This window comes from Rhyacophila brunnea, unplaced genomic scaffold, assembly GCF_057557595.1.
Source record: "Rhyacophila brunnea isolate RB1 unplaced genomic scaffold, BYU_Rbru_1.0 scaffold_3, whole genome shotgun sequence".
Taxonomy (NCBI): domain Eukaryota; kingdom Metazoa; phylum Arthropoda; class Insecta; order Trichoptera; family Rhyacophilidae; genus Rhyacophila; species Rhyacophila brunnea.
Window position 1 is genome coordinate 47,774,228 of NW_028232965.1, and position 13,409 is coordinate 47,787,636.

Sequence of the window (13,409 nt, forward strand, 5' to 3'; positions counted from 1 at the left end):
TGCGTAAATGTAGTTTAGAAAGGTTTCCATCAGACTCTGTGAGCACGAGATATCAATCAATATGCTGTTTAAAACATGAATGACAGGGGTTGACTAACAGAAGTCAGTGACATTCGAATTTGGGGGGGGGGAGCCAGTTTATTTAGATTTTAGAGCAAACAAATACGTTCATTGTTATCGTATGCCGGTGTGTACGTATTTATTCTGTACAAAAATGATTAATCCAGAAATATACAGCAAAGTAGATAGAATTTTAAATGACCAGTGCGGGAAAATGATGAATGGAGTGATAATCTTTTGGTAATTTTGTATGAGCATTTTTCGGGACCTGACCAATTGAATTATACGTGCAACATCTGCAATTTGTAGTCTTAGTTCAATGAAAACAAATGCGTATGACTATGTTAGATCCAGCCTACCTCTACCTTTCGCCACTGGTAAATTAAAAATTGAAAAAAAATAGTTAAGACATATTGTAGTAGGTACCATAATTCGAGGGCTTAGTGTCAAACAACACTATCTACAAAAGTGCAACTTTACAGGAGAGCCAAAAATCGTTATTTTAGATTCTTGTTACTCAACAAGGGAAATGTTTATTTAAAACCTAATGTTAATATTTTATAATTTATTTTGTATTGTACATTTATCTTGATTATGATGATGTTAAAATTTATAGGGATAGTTTTTAAAAATATGAAAACAAGGGTTACGTATGTAGTTAGCGTTAAACTTTACTGACGATTTAATAAAAAATTAGAAAAAATTGACATAACGTTGTTTGACTATCATGTAGCCGTAAATGTAAAATAACGTTATCTTTTTTCGTTTATTTTTGTAGATAACGTTGTCTGACTTTAACCCTTTCTAAGCGTTACGAATCCCGACTTAGTACAACAGTGCGCGTTGTTATTTCAAGCATCAATAAATCGTAATAAATGTCAGTCAAACATACACAAATAGAGTAGTAAACAATCGGAGTCAAGTTCAAAAATGATTATGACAGAACCTAATATTTTATGTGACTCTAAAAATAAACATTCGTCGCCTAAAACTGATAAGAAATCACGAACAAGATTTCTTCATTGAAAAAATGCCGGCTTACTCGAGCGGCGCCATGACACTTACGAAATGGTGCTGGACTAATGCGTCGATGACAGATTAACAAATGTAAGAACAGTTCAGTATTATAGTCTACGGCTACGATTTCGACAAATATGTCATACACATAATGAATAATAATATGGTTTATGACTTTTATGAGCATTTTTGTTGAGTGTGTTAAAAAAATATCAGTCATAAATAGCTCATTTTTATAGCATCCAGGACATCTCAAACTGTGTAACTTTTATTTGAACTCCCATACACATTGCAGCACTGCAGGTCGAGTATAAATAAATCATCCTTGAGAACTACTGGCTATTTGAGAGTAATGTACTTACCACCAGTGCCTGGTTTGTACCTACCATTGACCCCGAACTGAATGGAATCGAATGACACATAGTTTATAACAAAACGGTTTATTTTTCGAATACCTATTAGGCTATTACAATTCGTAAAATATTAAATTTCAAACACTTTTTGCACTTCTAAATGCTTTATAGTCACCACAATTTTATTTTCAAGTTCATTTGTTTTTTTTTTTATTATATTACTTCAATAACCTGTGGGTCTATTCTATACTTATCGAACACTAAAGTGATAAATAGTATCAAACTTAGGGTAGGTTTGTATCAAAATATTAGCACTTATTGTAACAATTACACGAAGTTGGTTTTTATTGTTGCAATAAGTGCGATATTTCAACAGCAGCAAGATAGGTGCTGTTACAATATAGCACTTATTGCAACAATAAAAACCAACTTCGTGTAATTGTTACAATAAGTGCTAACATTTTGATACAAACCTACCCTAAGTATGATAATATTTATTACTTTATCACTTTAGCGGTCGATAAGTATAGAATAGACCCACTGGTACTAGAATAGGTAATCTCTTATTTTATTATAATGACATGATAGTAAGTAACTCGAGTTATTTTCGACTATAAATATAAGAAGAATTCTCCATAAAAAAAAATAGTAGTCATGAATCAAACCCTTTTGAATAGTGTTACGAAAAAAATAATTCTCAAGTGTCTGTCTCACACCAGCAGACGATGATTTGCCGCGCAGTGTATAAAAATTCAGTAGCGCGGGACCTGGTGTAGCGTAATACGACAATTTCCGCATTTATGCGGGAACGGGCATCTGATTGTTCGTGTCTTTTCTTTATAAATGGCTGATAACTAGGGTAAATAAATAATTTTTGTCTGTTTCACCTAATTCTATAACCAGAAAATAGTATTTAAAAATGTTAATCAATGATAAACAAAGAGACATATTGAATCGCGGACTCCTAGGTATATTTAAATGACACCTTGTTCAAATTATTTTCCGAAACTATTTACTCGCGGATAATATAATAGCAGATAGGCGAATGAATGCAATCTCCAAAAGCATTCCTTTTGTAAAAATATTTTGTAAATTCACTTTGATCAATGTAAATTTCGAATATTCTATTTAACAGTTTACGCACCAAATAGTTTTTCAATCATTAAAAAACAATATAACTTATTATATCGCAAACTCGTATCGTTACAAACACGTCAGTCAAATGTCTTCGACGCACATGCACTAAGAAGCGATAAGACACTATATACGCGGCAAATTTGAATTGGCCCGATGACTGATATTTTTTTATTCAAGACACGCTCCCGAAAAATATTTATTTAAATTAGATAGAACAAAAGTTTAGGCTATCCATTGACAGATGTCAAGAGAAGGATGATTTCTGAATAAATTAAATCAATGTTCGAATTATTCGCGCCTGGCCGAAAGGAGTACTAGGCAAACGAAAATCGAAATGACTTTAGTCAGCTGACGCGCGGATGACTCGCGCGTATAGGCTGACTAAAGTCAGTTGCCGCGTTAGAAAGGTTAAGCACTCGAATTATTGTAGGTTCAAATAATATAATAATTATATGTAGCATGGTTGGCAACACTGATTCATATACCCCATGTAAGATTTATCAGTGCTTATTGTATTCAGTATACACATCTAGTAAGAAATTATCATGAATCTCCTAATTGGAAGATAGATTTTTAAATGACTTGCAATTAATTTAAACATTAATCCATCCTTTCAGTCCTTTTTTCTAGCCTCACTCTCATATATTTATTTAGCCTCCATCTATCAAAGAAAATTTATTCCAATGTATTTTGTTTATCTATTATATTTTTAAGTCCATTCTATGAAATATAATTTATTAATACATATTATGTATTAAATTTTTGCTTTACAGTTCTTTGCATCGACTATAAGCCGAGGAACAAGCCATTGGTGGACGATGCAATGATGGCGGGAGTGGTTCTCCGCAACCAGGCTGACAGAGCATGCCCGGAGGAATACATCCACCTATTCCTCAACAACTCGGAGCGCTTAGTGGAATTCCTAGAGCACTTAGTGAACAAAGAGTCCAATTGGTCCACTCAGGTTTACAACACCCTCATCGAGCACTATCTGCATGTTTGGTCTAGTTTTACCGACAGGTCCATTCTGAAGGAGTCTTGCGAGCAAACCGTCGTGAAGCTGCTGAAAAATTCCGAAGCCACCTACGACAAAGACCAGACCCTGATAGTTTGTCAAATGCTCAACTTCAAAGCGGGAATTTTGTATCTGTACGAGGAGAGTAAACTGTGAGTATTATCATTTCGGGAGTCAGCGGCAAACACTGCTTGTTAAACGGAGATAAACAATGAGTAAATGAAAAGAATAATAATACCTACTTGGATCCCCCGTGATCCTTAAATCCCTTGTAGCGCAAACCATTCAATTCAGTTTCGGCCATCTAGGACTTTTCTTGTCCTCACGGGATGGATTCATAGCACGCCTTATTATGCGTTAAGTTTTTAGGTAAACAAAACACACTTTCAATATTGCTAATATTTGAGGACATTTAGCGGGCTTTGTATTTCTTGCGCTTAATGGCCTGACAGTCATTGAGTATGTCATAAACCAAAAGTGTCTTCAAAATTTTAATCTACGGCGACTGGGTTTCGTATTTCTATATTATTAATATGTTCTGTGATCGGCGATTTATTGGTACCGTAAATGATTTTATCATTTAGATCGGTGTAAAGCTGCTCGCTCGGGCCCTATATAGAAAGAGGGTGACATGACAGACACCCATGCGAGTGATCCAAATACATCAGCAGGAATTGAATCCCCTATCCTACCACATGCTTGATAATTTGACTAATTTGATATTTTTACTTTTTTGAAGATATCAGCAGATTCTTCGTTATCATATATCACAGATGGACATGGACTCCGCGATGGAATGCTGTAGGAGATTCGGACCTCAAGATCCGCATCTTTGGGTGGAGATCCTGTGGTGTCCTCCACCACCCGAACATTTACCCCAAGTACTCACAGAAATAGGTAAATATATCATGCGTTTTATTTTAATGAGTGTTTTCGATATGGAATGAGAGATACATACTTCTTTGTAATAATTGATGGATAATAGAAACGTTAATTCCAAATTATAAGTAGGTATCTGTCAATGGTGAAGGGTGGAGGTAGGCTGTTAAGATACGCCATGAATAGTGCACACTAAACTTTGTCAGTCATACGTATTTGTTTTCATTGAAATAAGACAACTATTTACAGATGGTTTTGGTTAGTTTATTAAATTCAATTAAACCCAGCTAAACTCAAGCCATAATAGTCAAAATATATCTATAAAATATCTAAAATTATGCAATCAAATCATACATAACTTTGGATATTTTGTAGATAGAATAATATTTTTTATCTATTATAGTTTGGTTTAGGCAGGATTTAATAAATTTAAAAAAATTAACCAACAATATGTGTAATATGTATTCTTAATCAAACGAAAACAAATAAGCATGAGTGTGCACAATTTTGTCATATTGCTCTATTAACACTATTATGGTTTAGTTTAGGCAGGGTATAATTGATTTTTAAAAACTAACCGATACCATCTATAAATTGTAGTCTTAGTTCAATAAAAACAAATACGTATGACTAACAAAGTTTAATGTGCACTATTTATGGCGGATCTTGAACAGCCTACCTCTACCCTACGCTACTGGTATCTGTAATTTGTTTTTGATTCTGTACTGTCAACTATAGAAAATATTACTAAGCCGTCTCTGGAAATCTTCCATTGATTCCAATCTCACACATAAGTGCAATATTCCAATAAGTAAAAATTTCATTTGAAGTAAATGTAGATGTAGTAGACTGATTCTATTTGATGTTTTTCAAATCAATGAGAAATATGAAGTCGCTTCGCTCTATGTGCGCACCCCTCAGTTGTTCTATTTCTATAAATATCCAGTATTACATCACCATGTTCGATCTGAAGAGGATCATAATAATGTGGGAAATGGATGTTAGCTAGTTGCTCAACCTATTAGGTCCTTACTAAGGGGCCAAACACACATTGAAAAATAATATGTGAATTTGCCAGATCCTGCATTTGAACCCGGAACCCAAACACATTGTAAGCCGACATGTTACCTTTCGGCCATCATTAAAATAATATCCAGTCAGTGTCTTGAGGCAGTACAGTAAAAACAACACAATGATTCGGTTGGTCGATGGTGTGCGTGTGGACGTCCGAGCCCTACTAATGGTACTAAGTACCTGGCAGCCGATGTGCCCGTAGCGCTGACAACGGTACACGTATTCGTACGCATACAATCCATGAACCGAATCATTGTTTCGTTTTTACTGTACATCTGTATCACACTCGATGATTCAGAGCTTGAATGAGCATGTGCGTTCGAAAACAATAGGCTGTTGGCGCACGTCCTTACACCCGCACCGAAAATAACATTGTTTATCACATATATTTTTCTTGCATACAAATTTCACCTCAGCAATATTTATTAATACCTATTTATTATGTTAAAAATGCATTTTCTCACCGATGCGATACTTAGTATAAGAATTTTTCATTCGTGATGGGTTTCCATAAAAAGGCTATAACGATTGAAGAAATATCTCACACCGTATTTTATCTTGGTAGATTACCCTTCTCTCTGTATTACCATGCACGTGTACAAGCGCTATTATGCACAAAATATTCATTTTAATACGTCCTAGAATCGCGAATGATAAATTAAACGAATACATTGTGGCACTGTCGATTTTGTTGTAAATAATGTTTGTCGAATTTGAGCTTAAGTTGCATTGAGTTTCTATACAAAGAGAGTTTAAATGCTACAATACACGTTGATATTAAATTGTTATATTTGGCTAAAAATAGATGCTCCAAGATTCAGTCAATAATAATACTATTATCCATCTGTTTCAGCAAAAAAAAGGCTGCTGTCTCCACTCCTCGTAATCGATTGTCTTTCTAATTCGACATCCTGCTGCTTGGGAGACGTTCGAAAGTATGCATATCATATTCTTTATATTAAACACATTGTGCAATGCAACAGTGCACAATTCGGTGACACTGTGACAGGTTGTAGGAAATGATGAAAATCAAATATTTTTAATCATAACAATTTTATGTTTTTTACTATCAAACAGCTCATATATACCGAACTGGTCGCCATTTTGATAAATTAAAATAATTATAAGATGAAAAGAACTTTTTATATAACACATTTTTAAATTTTCTGTTGAATCATATAAACTTGACAATTCTATGTATTAATAATTTAGGACAAATTAGGCAATTGTCAACAAATCATTTTTTTGCTATTTTGCAACAAACAAACAAATATAGAATACTGAAATGTCATTTTGATTTCCATAGAAATGCACATCTATATTAATAATTTAGTTGCTAGGACCACCCTTAGCAACCAATAATAGTGGATTGGATTACGGATTTCTTCCGAAATAACTTTTCATACAAACCAGAATTAACTGAAAATGAATTCAATTCTACTTAAAGATGGCTAAAAGTATTAAAAGAATGCATCGGCATCGTGTTCTGATATATTCTAAAAGTTTCAAATGTCTAACTAGTCGGGAAGTTAGTTAAAAATTGATTGCAAGATTTGTACTGGATAAACAACCACCGGACAAACAAGAATACGACCTAAGAAAAACGTGGTAATAGATAGTACACCTTCTAAATAATGCCTTGAAGATTATTTTATTTGACTCCAGTTTTAGTATATTTTTCTTTTATCATGGATACTGTTATTAAAAAAGCTAAAAATAAACTATTTTTACATATTTTCTAATTCCACTGATATATAATAGTTAACTTAAAACATAACAAAAACAATTCTACATATTATATTTAAAGAAATTTCTTGAATTAAATGAATAATAAACAAGATATTTACACATTAAAATTTAAACATTAATTTTACTAATCAGTAGGGCCATTCTAAATACTGTCCGACAAGAAAATTTAGGCTATAACCGGAAGTCGCTGTAGTCGAAGTGCGATTAACTAAGTAGGAGGGGCTTGTTAGTTCACAGTTTTAACACATGGACAACTCGTCGATAACCGGAAGTCGTTGCAGTCGAAGTGCGGTTAAAAGTAGGAGGGGCTTTTTAGTTCACAGTTTTAACATGTTGACAAGAAGATCTTGTTCGACAGTAGTTAATGTTTTTGTTATTTTTATTGCTCCAAAATAATACAGATTTCACTCGGACCAATTTCATAAACAAGGCGCTAATCTACAATAATTTTATTGTTAACACACCACACTGCGTTTTACTTGATTTCAGACGCACCCGACTGGAATCTCCAATTGGAATTCTAATCAGATGCATTTGGAATCAAGTAAGATGTGTAAACTGTGCTACTCAATGACATTTGACAACTAGCGGTCATGAGCGGCTGTGTTAAAAAACATCACACCTGGCATTTAACTTCCCAGGATAATTAACTGCCTGATTAAGACATATATTTATCACCTTTTTTATTGATTTTGCAGTTAAATAATAATATGTTAGAATAGTACTGCAGGATCCCTTCTAGTAGAATCAATGTAAGTATTATTCTGACTTTAAATACTTATGGTAATATGATAGTGTTGTGGTAACAGCCAGTGAAATTGTAATTTTCCTCCTCAATTTCTAAGTTATAAACCAGTTTAAGTGTAATAGCGTCCGGCTTCTAAACTTTCAATAAATAAGTTTTTTTTGTCATTGACAATCCGCCATCACATCCAAAGGGTTTAAATTAACTAACTACAATTTAGTGGGGTAATATAAATTATTAATAGTGATTCCAGAGTTTTGAGTATGTTTGAATTGATTTATAGCTATAGAAAAATGTTTGTAAATAAAAATGACAGTATCCTATTGACATCTTTATTTAGTTACTTATGTACATATTGTTATTTCGTTTATGTAAGATTAATACTGCAGAAGAACCATTTGTCAAAATTTTCAGGAGGGACAAAAAACCTTGCAATTTCGTCAATAAAAAAGATAAAAAATAAATTTAAATGTAGTTTATTGTGTCTTCCTGTTTTATATTAGAAAATATATTTTTACTATCATATGCGTCTGTGCTTATTAATTGCCATAGGATTATTTTGTAAATCAGTTGGACCTTACGCGGTGTTGCCGCTATTCTCCGTTCGTCCGCTGTATTGGATCTGCGATATACGCGGTCTTGCTTGCTTCTTTAGTATGGATGATTCATACGCGGTATTGATTTTAACCAAGTGCAAGTAGTTTATTGGTCAATTTCAAAATTTGAATGCACCAATCAATGCGGCCTGTGCCGTTTAACCGAGAGCGTCAAAAATACGTATATTGAACATATTGGCTCATACACGGTATTAAACTTACATAGACGATTTGCCATTCACTTAAATAATGATACTTTGTATAAAAACTTATTTTTGACTTAGAACACTAATGCAAGGTTTTTATCTCAGTGCTTGCCATAGTCAATAAACCTCAGAACATCAATGTGGGGATTGTTGCAAATGAATATGTATGCAATACGAAAAGACTTGCAGCTGATTTATCATTAATTATTTTGCCAGCTTCACATACATACATATCAAAAGTTCCGCCTAGAAGGTTTTTCTTTCACATCTTTGAATTTCTGTATATAAATACTAATGTGTATTACTTGTCAAAACAGATATTTGCTGGACGTATTATCGGCAGAGAGTGAGGTGATTAGTTCAGAGCGCGGCCACGCAGAGCGACATCGCAAGGAGGCCGACAAAGGGAGGGAGGTCCTCCGTGAGGCGGCCAGCCGTCCCACAGTGTGCCAGGTTTCTCGCTGCGCCGCGTGCAACCGCCCTCTCGACCTGCCCGCCCGCCACTTCCTATGCTCGCACAGCTACCATCAACAGTGAGCCCCGCAAACTATTTTTCTGCAAGTCAACGGCTTGCATCGTTTGGCAGAATACAATTTGAAATCATTCGTAAAATTTACATAGTCAGTGGGTATTTTGTTTCAAGAGATTCAAGTTTTTTTATTTATTCATGATAATTAATAAATTGAGTTTATCACTTGGTATTCACCGCAAAAATTGTTTTATGACATGTATTTCGCTCACTGGGTAACCTTTATCATGTATGAGTACCTACCGAAACAACTATCTTGTCCCCACATTACATAGTTCTTTTCGACCACCGTGACCGAACACACAGTACTGTCAATAATAATTATAACATTACATAAATTCAAACGTATATTCCAGTATTAATACTTGTTAAAACTCACCAAGTAAGCGAAACACATATGGTTGAGCCAATTTCCTCTTAATTCCTACTCAACCTTCTGAACATTTTAATTCCTTCTGGGCACCTCAGGAGCATTGAATTAACTCAACCCACCAAAAACATAACAAGTGTGCGAGTGAGTGACCCGGCATCCAGGAGTGCCATCATCAAAAGGGTAGTGCCTGGAATCCTTCCGTCCACTCTACTCCACAAAATTGGCCCCAATTCAAATACAGTCCACTTAAATTATTTCTAACGTGTCATAAAACAATTTTTATATATTGTGATAAACCTATTTTATAATTTTGGATGTAATTATTATTTATTAAAATTTAATCCTAGCAGTTGAGCCAATTATGGTCGCTTTTATACCTTTCTTCCCTCCTACCTCAAATCCTCAGTATTGTCGCAAGACCAGGCGACCAGCAGTCACGGTTTGAATAATAATAGCTGTGAGAATCTTTTGGATTTTCAGAAAATCTTGCATTTTTTCTACCAAATAACTTCGTTTCGTATCCAGCATAGGCATATTCATGTTCCCTGAGAGTTCGCAATGCTGGCGGAATTCCTTGGAAGTATGAGATGATTATTATTGCTTCGATGCAAGTAATTTAGCTAAATAACCAGTTACATACATCATGTTTTTTTGTGGTATTAGCTGTTTTCAGAGCTTCTCGGAGAATGAGACAGATTGTCCTGCGTGCTCACCGAACAACAAAAAACTTTTGGAAGCTCTTCAGAGTCAGGGGGCGGGGGCGAATGCCATTGAAGTCTTCCATACGCTACTTGAGAAAGCCGACGACGGGTAAGCAGTTAATTTACTATTCGCAAAAAAATACGTGGCATGGAACCACGGAACCAGCTTGCGGTGACTTGAGCTCTTCATGTGGTTTTATCAATCAAAACAAATATTTTTACAAGTTACCTATCAATGAGATTAGCTTATTACAAAAACCATTTTGATTTTCTTGAATATATAACTTCATATAAAATCTCTATAAATTCAATGATGGAGACTAATGAATAGAATAGAGAATAATGCATTAGTATTTTGAATTATTTTTCATGCTAATTTCAATTAATTTTAACAGTTTCTATGTGTGCGTACGTTAAAATTATTTGCGATATTGCATCCATAGATAATATTTTGAACAGATCCCAACCAGCCGACCATAGATAATAATTCAATAGAAAATCCACAGAGAAAAGCACTAAAAACAAAAGCGATTTTAACGTTAGTCGAAAATGTGTAGGCCTGCAGAAAATAGAAAAAAACATTCACTGACTAGTGCGGTTCATAATGTAGCGCGATACGCTTGAGGAGACCTCATTGTTGTTCTGGCGATTTCGGCAGATTTCGCTAACTGACAATGTTCGTTTAAAGGTTCAAAATGTGCTGCAGGATGGGAGCATCAGTTTGATAACATTTTAAATACCAAAAAAAAACAACATCATACATTTTTTTCCCGTAGCGGCAGCTTACTGTGACAGCACGTAGCGTGATGATAATGTATTTGATGCATTAAGCACTATTATTATGATTTAACAGTATGGCAGCAGACTGTTAACTCAGAATTAATTATTGACAATGAAATAAGAATATAATATTTACAGTAAATATTTTTTCTGATAATATGTTATTTGATGATTTATTTTGATAATATTTTCTCATTTCCAAAGTTTCTACTAAAATCGTATTGTTTATTTTATGATTGTTTATCTTTTGGAATAATATTGTGTGAACCGCAAACTCCTGTATGGAACCATTCCATAGAGGTGTTATTATTGATATTGTATACATAAGCCTGTACAATATTTTGGCCGCATCGCATCATGTTAGTTTGAATGAATTCAAACGATAACAGGGAGCACAGCATTACTTAAAATAGGGGTAATTTGTCACTCCATATTGAAGGCGGTGTAGTGACTAAGCCGGGTCATACATCTAAACTCGTCTCGACTGCAACACATCAAATATGTTGATGTGATTTTGTTGGTATTCAAAGAACACATGTAACCTAATGTACCTCCACATACTGCTCAAATGCGACATTTTAGTTTGAAAAAAGGGGCTGGTGTCGCAAGCAACAAATACTCGTGCCACTCTGCCACATCTTTTTCAAAATGGCTTTTTCATTAGTTTTGGCCTGATGCGTGACGTCGCTGTCCCGGCATAGTCTTGCGAATGCGCACAAAATACAGTTACAATATTGCGCTCAGTTTTAATTTATGACTATATCCCAGACGAGACGGTTTTCAATGTGCGACGGGGCTAAGGATATGTGAAGCGCTTACTTTTAAAAGCGGCTAAAACGGTTTTATGCAATTTTGAGATAAATTGAAATAACTAAATATATTATTTCAATTTATCTATCTTTTAATACCGTTTTAGCCGGTTTTGAAATTAAGATAGATTTTTAATAATTACTATCGACGTATTTAGCCGAGTTTTGAAATTAAAACTCGGACCTTACTATGGTAGACAAATATATTAATCAAAATATATACGCAACTCAAAATACTCGAAAAACCGTTTCAGCGGCTTTTGAAATTAAGCGCTTTATGTAGTGATGAAATTACGAAACATGGTTACACATCTAAGAATAATTTTTTTAATAATTAAAAATTATGATAAAAAAAAAATATTTGGATTTGTCAGATGCTTTCATTCTCAATCTCATTTTTGTGAAATCCTGTCGTCCTGTAAAATAGACCAAAGATAATTATATCGTCGCCCCAAAAGCAACCAAAAGCAAATGGGCACTTGTTACATTTTGACGGTTTTGAGTGATGAATGTAGTTTTGTTCGTAATTTTTTTTCTCTACATTATAGGCAAAAACGCATTTGTGGAAAGAAAATAAAGGTCACTTGTGCATATGTAGACTAATCTTCAATTAACGTATAATAAAAATGGAACATGTACACGAGTACAATAGAAAGATTTTGTTTCAGAAAAAAGGGCCCTCATGGCGAGAATCTTCACAAGATATGAAAAATAAAAAAATATTTAAAATAACATTTCAATCTTTGAGTAATAAGTCACCTGTGCTCTGAATTTAATTTCAAAATATTAAGAAATAACCTCCACATGATTTTTTATCACTCAAAAAAAACTTAAAATGCATTTTTCTCAAAACTCTATTATTGCACATGTGCCCTTTTGCGTTTGTGACAACAATATGCTCCTTTAGATAAAGCTAAAGCTCGAATAGATTGATTAAATTTTAACTATATCTTATCTTATCTTATCTTTTGATTCAGTATCACAGTTGTAGCGGAATATTTTGGACGCGGTATATTCAACAAGCTTACTGTCATCACCAACGAGGACTCTTCTGTCTCTTCTTCTACTCCACAATCAGAAACTACCGTAGCTATAAAACCAAACATCGTTCCCGCCATGAAACCTATTCCAACCGACATGCTCAACTATGGTCCCGGAGCCGAAGCCAGGTTAAGATTAGAAGAAGGCTCCAGACAAGGTGAGTTCTTATAATTATTATTATGAAATGAGTTACTTGAATAATTGTCTGTTCGTTCAATACATCTGTAATAGTAATTATAATCCAGTAGAATCACGATTATCCAAACTAATAATTAGCAATGATGATAGTCTGGATAACGATAAATCTGAATAATCGAAAACAAATACAAAAATTCTTTTATTTTT

The 13,409-nt window shown here is 34.1% G+C and overlaps 1 protein-coding gene across 1 annotated transcript in view; it reads left to right on the forward strand.

Moving 5' to 3' along the window:
* Positions 1-13,409, forward strand: part of Vps11 (vacuolar protein sorting 11) — a 29,567-nt gene that overhangs the window by 13,082 nt on the left and 3,076 nt on the right. The window contains exons 10-15 of the mRNA XM_085952114.1: positions 3,341-3,734; positions 4,322-4,479; positions 6,389-6,470; positions 9,149-9,364; positions 10,397-10,543; positions 13,001-13,221. Of these exons, the coding sequence (XP_085808240.1) occupies positions 3,341-3,734; positions 4,322-4,479; positions 6,389-6,470; positions 9,149-9,364; positions 10,397-10,543; positions 13,001-13,221 (1,218 nt within the window). The remainder of the gene's footprint in view (positions 1-3,340; positions 3,735-4,321; positions 4,480-6,388; positions 6,471-9,148; positions 9,365-10,396; positions 10,544-13,000; positions 13,222-13,409) is intronic.